The sequence below is a fragment of the Scyliorhinus canicula genome, chromosome 1 (assembly GCF_902713615.1).
Source record: "Scyliorhinus canicula chromosome 1, sScyCan1.1, whole genome shotgun sequence".
NCBI lineage: Eukaryota > Metazoa > Chordata > Chondrichthyes > Carcharhiniformes > Scyliorhinidae > Scyliorhinus > Scyliorhinus canicula.
Window position 1 is genome coordinate 76,856,958 of NC_052146.1, and position 8,790 is coordinate 76,865,747.

The following is an 8,790-nucleotide window of genomic DNA, read 5'->3' on the forward strand; positions in this document are numbered from 1 at the left end:
AACAAAAGCTAATTCTGAGTGAGGGGGTGGGGGCGGGAACCTTTCAGCTATTAACTCTCTCTGTCATCCACAACGGCACAAAGCGGGACTTCACAGTTTACAGTGGAGGACAATGAAGATATTGTTAAAAGTGTTTTCTAAAGTTGGTGGTGTGGGCAGGAGGCGATCTGAGTCACGCAGCGAATCTGAGGAGATGAGTTGTGTGCCTGGGTCCGAGGCAGATGAGTTGAGGCTCGCTACTTCCCTGCTGGTGATGGGTGTTGAGGCAGAAGGTGGGGGGGGTTCTGGCGAGGTGAGGTGTATCCATGGTTGAGGAAGGAAGTGAGGTGGAGTGAGGCAAAGAAGGTTGGGTATAGCAAGATGTTACCTGGCAGGGTGGTTGGAGGGGGGGGTAGAGAGAGAGAGACAAGGGCGGGGGGGGGGGGAGGGGAGGAGGGGTCAGGGTGAGGGGGAGGACAGAATGAGGGGGGCGATTGTGTGAGAGGGGGGCGACTGTGTGAGAGGGGGGCGACTGTGTGAGAGGGGGGAGACTGTGTGAGAGGGGGTTGACTGTGTGAGAGGGGGTTGACTGTGAGAGAGGGGGAGACTGTGTGTGAGAGGGGGGGAGACTGGGTGAGAGGGGGGGAGACTGGGTGAGAGGGGGGGGAGACTGGGTGAGAGGGGGGAGACTGTGTGAGAGGGGGGGAGACTGTGTGAGAGGGGGGGAGACTGTGTGAGAGGGGGGAGACTGTGTGAGAGGGGGGAGACTGGGTGAGAGGGGGGAGACTGGGTGAGAGGGGGGAGACTGGGTGAGAGGGGGGAGACTGGGTGAGAGGGGGGAGACTGGGTGAGAGGGGGGAGACTGGGTGAGAGGGGGGAGACTGGGTGAGGGGGGGAGACTGGGTGAGAGGGGGGAGACTGTGTGAGAGGGGGGAGACTGTGTGAGAGGGGGGGAGACTGTGTGTGAGAGGGGGGGAGACTGTGTGAGAGGGGGGAGAGACTGTGTGAGAGGGGGGGAGACTGTGTGAGAGGGGGGGAGACTGTGTGAGAGGGGGGGAGACTGTGTGAGAGGGGGGGGAGACTGTGTGAGAGGGGGGGGAGACTGGGTGAGAGGGGGGGAGACTGGGTGAGGGGGGAGGGACAGGGTGAGACGAGGCCATCTGGTCGGTTCCTGATTCTGTTTCTTCTGTTCTAATTAACATAATTTCGTAGTCCATAGTGTTTCTTCTCTCCCCAGTCATAGTCAGTCAGCCACTGTGACCTTTCCAGCAGACCCCCCTCAAAATAACAGTCATCAAATAAGGCACATAAAAGAGAAGCATATCCATGAATCTTGTCTTAGGCAGCACGGTGGTACAGTGGTTAGCACTGCTGCCTCACGCCGCCGAGGTCCCAGGTTCGATCCTGGCTCTGGGTCACTGTCTGTGTGGAGTTTGCACATTCTCCCCATGTTTGTCTGGGTTTTGCCCCCACAACCCAAAGATGTGCAGGGTAGGTGGATTGGCCACGCTAAATTGCCCCTTAATTAGAAAAAAATGAATTGGGTACTCTAAATTTATTTTTTAAAATGAATCTTGTCTGAAATACTAAATGATGAAAACAGGTCAGTATCTCCTGAGTATAAAAAAATTAAGAGGTGACCTAATTATGCTGGGTTTTTTTAAAGAGTTGGATAGATAGATATGAAAATCTATTTACCCTGGGGAGAGAGAGAGACCCGACGAAGGGAGTGTACACTTAAAATTCGGATCATTCATTGGGGGATATGTCAGGAAACATCTGAAGCCCTTTTCCCTGATGTCGGTGTTCAGGTCAACATTTCAAAACTAGGACACTTGTCAGGGTATTCTGAGGGGCTGAATGGCCTCCTGATGTACCTTTGGGCTTCACAAATAGCACAGCTCATCCCACTGGGGACCCAATAGTCCCATTGGCCACAATGTCCCTTTCCCCAATACCTCATCAGCACCATCCAGTGAGCAGCCATGCCCTGGATGGAGGCTTCAAACACCCAAAGGCAGCCTCTGCAGGAAACTGGGGTGGAGGGCAAAAAAAGGACGGGGCAATGATGTGAGGTGATTGTGGGAGGGGTGACTGTGGGTGGAGTGGGGAGGGGTGACTGGGCGGGGTGGGGAGGGGTGATTGAGGGTGGGGGGGAGGGGTAACTGTGGGCGGGGTGGGGAGGGGTGACTGTCGGCGGGGTGGGGAAGGGTGATTGTGGGCGGGGTGGGGAGGGGTGACTGGGCGGGGTGGGGAGGGGTGACTGGGCGGGGTGGGGAAGGGTGATTGTGGGCGGGGTGGGGAGGGGTGCAGCAGGAAGGGGTGGTGTGAGGTGATTGTTGGTGGGGTGCGGCAGGAAGGTGGTGGTGTTATCCCTGTCCTCTTTGCTTCTCTCCTTGTTTGCGGTTTTGGTCCTCTCCTTGTGGCAAGTCGTCCTCTGGCACATCCCTCGCTGCAGGAGCTGTCTTGGGGATTGTGGAGCTTGCCAGTAATCAGTGAGCTCTCTTTGTTTTTCAGTACATCGCAGTGCACATTGTGCCCGACCAGATCCTTCACTTCGGAGGATCCTCTGAACCCTGTGCTCTCGGGAGCCTCTCCAGCATTGGCAAAATCGGCAGTAAGCAGAACAAAACCTACACAAAAGTGCTGTTTGATCTGGTAAACAAGCACCTACATATTTCTCCTGACAGGTATGGCTGGCTGATTGGGTGTGGGGGATAGGGTAGGGGGTAGCTGAAGGTGGTTCAGTTGCCCAGTGTTGGCAGGCCACTCGGTCTGTTTGATTGTTGGTGAGTCTCCCCAGCTATGCAGATCCACACTGACTGACTGGTAGCTGCCTGAGTTTGCACTGCTCCGAACACGCTGCTTTTGCTGCAGTGAGTCTGTTTGAAAGGTTTGTGGGAAGGCTGTTAATTAAAGCTGGTAGAGATCAGTCGTGGCTTCATAGAGCGGTCACATGGTTTGTGTGAATAACATGGAACGCACTGAAACACATCCAGTAACCCTCATCTGAGAAGACTGGTCTCAGAGCTAAGAGCCTGCAGTAAGTGAGATGATTAAAGGAATTGGCAGGGTACATCCATGGAATCCTTACAGTGCAGAAGGAGGCCATTTGGCCCATCGGGTCCGCACAAACCCTCCAAAAGAGCACTCTACTTAGGTCCACTCCCCTGCCCTATCCCCATACCCTAACCTGCACATCTTTGGACGCTAGGGGGCAATTTAGCATGGCCAATCCACCTAATCTTTGCACTGTGGGGAAAAAACCAGAGCACCTGGTGGAAACCCATGCAGACACTGGGGAAGTGCAAACTCCACACCGGCAGCCACCCAACGCTGGAATGAAACCTGGGCCACTGGCGCTGTGAGGCAGCAGTACTAACCACTGTGCCACCGTGCTACCCAATACATGTACAGAAAGTGTCCTAAAAAGTAAGGTTAGGGGGGGGGGGGGGGGTTGTTGGGTTACGGGTATAGGGTGGATACGTGGGTTTGAGTAGGGAGATCATTGCTCGGCACAACATCGAGGGCCGAAGGGCCTGTTCTGTGCTGTACTGTTCTATGTTCTATGTAAACTATTCACAGAAAAGCTGCTAGAAATCTGGAACTCTCCCCACCTTCTGGTTGCTGGGATTCAGGTGTCATGTTCAATACTGGGTTTTTTGTTTGATAATGTTATACTGGAAGGGGAGGAAATGGGATTGTGGTACAGATAGGACACAATCTAATTGAATCATGTAACAAGCTCAAAAGGGCTGGATGTCCCTCTCCTCCTGTTCCTTGAGAAGATGATTCAACTGCTCATTGATTCAGCAATTTCAGATCTCAACCACACCCTGATTTTCTCAGACAGCTCGTCCTGGGAATTATCTTGATGTGAGTTTCATTGTTTCCACCATGTCGCAGACCTCCCCTTTCACTTTCTTTTCCTCTGCACCAGCCAGCTCCCACCCCAATTTCACAGGTTCTGTATTTTCTTAAACCATGTTAGACCTGGAACCATTTCCAGTTCTTTTTTTCCCAATTAAGGGGCAATGTAGCGTGAACTATTCACCTACCCTGCACGTCTTATTGGGTTGTGAGGGGAGAATGTGCAAACTCCACACAGACAGTGACCTGGGGCTGGGATCAGACCTGGGTCCTCGCTGCCCTGAGGCAGCGGTGGTAACCACTGCGCCACCATGCCACCCATAACAATTTCCAGTTCTGACAAAAGATCACTGACCTGAAACGAACAATTTCACTCTGCACAGATACCTCCAAAACTGCTGAACCTTTTCACCATTTTGTGACGTTAATTCAGACTTGTCGTATCCGCAGTATGGTGTTTTTTGTGTCAGGGACAGGACCGGTCCTGAATTAGTCAGAGGGTTAGATTGGTCACTAATTAGGCTGGCGGAATGGAACGGGGCCTGGTTTGGTCAGAGTGTTGGAACGGGGCCAGGTTTGGTCAGAGTGTTGGAACGGGGCCCGGTTTGGTCAGAGTGTTGGAACGGGGCCCGGTTTGGTCAGAGTGTTGGAACGGGGCCCGGTTTGGTCAGAGTGTTGGAACGGGGCCCGGTTTGGTCAGAGTGTTGGAACGGGGCCCGGTTTGGTCAGAGTGTTGGAACGGGGCCCGGTTTGGTCAGAGTGTTGGAACGGGGCCCGGTTTGGTCAGAGTATTGGAACGGGGCCCGGTTTGGTCAGAGTGTTGGAATTGGTCCTGGCTTAGTCAGTGCTGAACTGTTTTCAGGGCCATTGAATTGCTTATTTGCTGACAGTTTTCCCTTGTCTCTGCACAGGATGTACATCGTTTTCCAAGACCTGGAGCCTGCTAATGTTGGCTTCAATAGCAACACCTTCGCTTAGGTTCTGATCCTGATCTTTCCTGAATGATCACTGTATTAAAAATGTGGTTTGTGTCTTCATCAGTCTTAATGGCCACTGAACCAGAGAGAAGATTCATGAAATTATGTCTAATTTCTGTATAACAATAAAGTAGATTCATCAAATGTCTGTATGTGTTTATTAGAGGCTGTTGAAAACGTGTGTGCTTTTATTACCAGGGGTGTTTATTATGGTTGATCCCTAAGGTTTGATGTTTGAAAGCATGGGAAAACTTGGGCTCTTCAGCCTTTAAAGGGGGGTCTGTGAGGTGATCTTATCAAGGCATGCAAGATCATCAAGGCATGCAAGATCATAAGAGAAGGGAAAATATAAAAATGGGATATTACAATCACTTAAATGGGGAAAGTAGGACAACGGGACACAAGCTCAAACTAGCAGATGGTAAATGTCGGTGTGACATTGGGAAATTGAGGGACCTGTTCACTTATGACTAAATGTCTAATATATAGTTCAGTATGACACCAACAATGTAGATAGACTTGAGGTCTACTTCCTTGCCTTGACCCTGAAAGTGGAAAACAATGGCAAACCACCACTGACAATCACAGAATTGTTACAGAGCAAAAGAAGGCTATTTGGCCCATTGTGTCTGCACTGCCTATCCAAATGAGCATCATGATTTACTGACATTCTCCTGCCTTTTCCACATACCCCTGCACATTGTTTTTATTCAAATAATCATCTAATACCTCCTTGAGCGTCTCAATTGAACCTGCCTCGATCACACTTCAGGCAAAGCGTTCCAGACTCAAACCACTCATTGTGTTAAGTTTTTCTCATTACATTTACTTCCTTTGCAAATCATCTTAAAACTGTGCCTTTTCACTTTTGATCCTTTTTCTCCCTATATACTCTGTCCAGCCCCCTCATGATTTGGAACATCTCTATCAATTCCCTTCTTAACCACCACCTTTCCAAGGAGAATTATCTCGACCTCTATCCTCAGAATTGAAGTTTCTCATCCCTGGAACTATTCTTGTAAACCTCTTCTGCACTCTCTCTAATGTATTCACATCCTATAGTGTGGCACCCAGAACTGTACACAATATTCCAGATGAGGTCTAACTCCTGTCTTGTATAAGTTCAGCACAGCCTCCTTGCCTTTTACTCTCTGCCCCTATTTTAAAAACCCAGAATACTACATTATTAACTGCTCTATTTATTAACTGCTCTCTCCATCTGTCCTTCCACCTTCAATGATCTATCCACAGATACACCCAGGTCCCTCTGTTCCTGCACCTTTGAAAGAATTGTTTCCCCTTATTGTCTCTCCATGTTCTTCCTATCAAAATGCATTACTTCCACTTCGAAAAGCGAGGGTCTCAATACTGACTTCTGGGCAACACCACTACAAACTTCTTCCAGCATACAAAATATCCATTGACTTTTGCTCTCTGCTTCCTGTTATTCAGCCAATTTTGTATCCATGTTGCTACTGTCCTTTTATTCCATGAGGTATAACTTTTTTCACAGGTCTGTTGTGGCACTGTATCGTATAGCTTCTGAAAGTTCATGTACACCACATCAACAGCATTACCCTCATCAACCCAATCTGTCACCTTAAAAAAACTCCAGCAAGTTATTTAAACAAGATTTTGCCTTTAGAAATCCATGCTGGCGACTTCCGGTGGCGGCATGTAGAGGGGAAGTTACATGTTGGGTGGTACCCGCTTGAGATGTATTTTTAAGAGGTTTGAAGTCCAGTCCCGGGGGTAATTTTTGGAGGATTGAAGAAGGAAAGTTAGTAAGTCACTAAAGGATGCGAAAAGGGCTCTGAGGAGCATCTGGAAAGAAGGGTTTGCTGTCGAGTAAGAGGGCCAGCAAAAAGTGCTGGCAAGATAGTGCATGGTGGGGCCACACTGTTTACGGTGGAAAAGATGACAGGTGATGGCTGTGGAGTTGGAGAAGCAGTTTGTGAGGCACGAGGAGGTGGCAGTTGCACTTAAATCATTGGTGGAGGAGGCAATCGCCCCCGTGAGGGTAGCTGTAGCAAAAGCATCGGCCGTGGTGAGAGCAGGGCGAGAACATGAAAGAAGTGGAGGAAGCCGTGTCGCAGCATAGCAACCAGCTCACCTCGATGGGGGATAAGCTGTGGAGGGTGGTGGAAGCCAACAGAGGACTTCGAGCAAAGCTTGAAGATTTGGAGAACCGCTCGAGGTGGCACAATCTGAGAATTATAGGCTTGCCTGAAGGGGCAGAAAGCCCGAGGCCAATGGAATGCTTTGCTAAGATGCTGGTAGAGTTAATGGGGAGGATCCCTCTTGCTAGGAACTGGACCGGGCTCATTGGTCGTTAAGGCCGAAACCCAAAGTAAATGAGTCATCAATAGCAGTAATTACCTGCTTCCATAAATACCACGTGAAGGAGAGGGTATTAAGGTGGGCAAAGTGGGAGGTGCAGTGGGCTGGTGCTGGAGTTCAGATATACCGGGACTTGACGGTGGAGTTGGCAACGAGATGAACTGCGTTGGCTGGGTTAAGCGACATTGTACAACAAAGGAGTGCAATTTGGTATGGTTATACCTGGTTAAGCTGAGGGTGACATACAACACCAAGGATTTTTATTTCAAAATGGTGGAGGTGTTCGTGAAGGCAGAAGGCTTGGGACAGTAGTGAGGAGTGGAGCTAGAAGAGAGGTCGTGGACTGTGATTGGGGAGCTGGAAAATGTATAAATGTTATAACTTTCTTTTCATTGACCTGTATTAGAACATAGAACATTACAACGCAGTACAGGCCCTTCGGCCCTTGATGTTACGCCGACCATTGTACCTTACTTGACTTCACATTGTTATGGGGTTTGAAGTTTTTGTTTGGTTTGATTGGCATTCTTTCTTGTGACGGTTAAATGTAATTTGATTGAGTTGTCTGGGTTGGATTGTTTTTCTTTTTCCTCTGGGACTGAATGGGAGGGGACGAAATGCCTTGGGGGAGTGGGGAGGGCACCCACACTAGCTAACTAAAGTCAGCTAGTGAACGGAGGTGAGGTCGGAGGAGGCTGCGGATATTGGAACCTGGTTAGCAGGTTTCAATGGGCCTACGAGGCAAGCAGGGGGGCGGTTCGATACTGGGTAAGGTTTCTTCGAGAGGAAGTACAGTGGGGATTCTGGGAGGGGGGAGGGGGTTCGGTGTTAACAATGGATAGGGGCGGGGCAGGCTCATGCGGCAGGGCCTGGTGGCATGATGATAGTGGATAAGGGGGGTGAGAGACCCCCAGTTAGGATAGTAATGTAGAACGTGAGGGGGGTTAGGAGGTCCAGTCAAAAGGTCAAGGGTGCTTGCGCATCTTAAAAGTTTGAAGGCTGATGTAGCAATGCTGCAGGAGACGCACTTGAGGGTGAAGGACCAGGTGAGACTTAAAAAGGGCTGGGTTAGCCAGGATTTGATGGAAGGGCCCGATGGGTAGCGGTAATGGTCAGGAAAAGGGTACGGTTTCAGATGGAGACGGTGGTTGAAGATCAGGGGGGTAGACATGTGATTGAGACAGGGGTGCTGGAGGGGAGGTTCGTGGGCTGGTTAGTGTATATGGTCCCAATTGGGACGATGTGGGATTCCTGAAGAAAGTGTGTGGGGCCATCCTCGACTTGGACACACACAAACCGATAGTGGGGGGACTGGAACCTAGTGCATGAGCCAAGATTGGACAGGTCACGGCCACGCTCGCTGGTCCCATCGGGGGAGGCAAAGGCGTTGGCTGGCTAACGGTGGCAATTGGTGGACTCTTGGAGGTTATTGCACCCGAGGGAACAGAAGTACTCATTTTTCTCCGCAGTCCATAAGGTATACTCGCGGATCGACATTTTCGGGGTGGGGAAGGCTTTGCTGGCTGGGGTTAAGGGGTTGGAATACTCGGCAATTGCAGTGTCAAATCATGCTCCGCATTGGGTGGATATGGTACTGGAGAAGGGGGTAATACAGAGGCCGGAG

General features: G+C 50.3%; 1 protein-coding gene across 1 annotated transcript in view; it reads left to right on the forward strand.

Moving 5' to 3' along the window:
* mif (macrophage migration inhibitory factor) overlaps nt 1-4,974 on the forward strand; it is a 6,445-nt gene extending 1,471 nt beyond the window's left edge. The window contains exons 2-3 of the mRNA XM_038793467.1: nt 2,497-2,669; nt 4,761-4,974. Coding sequence (XP_038649395.1) covers nt 2,497-2,669; nt 4,761-4,827 — 240 coding nt within the window. The 3' untranslated portion in view covers nt 4,828-4,974. The remainder of the gene's footprint in view (nt 1-2,496; nt 2,670-4,760) is intronic.
* Nucleotides 4,975-8,790: the final 3,816 nt, after the last annotated feature.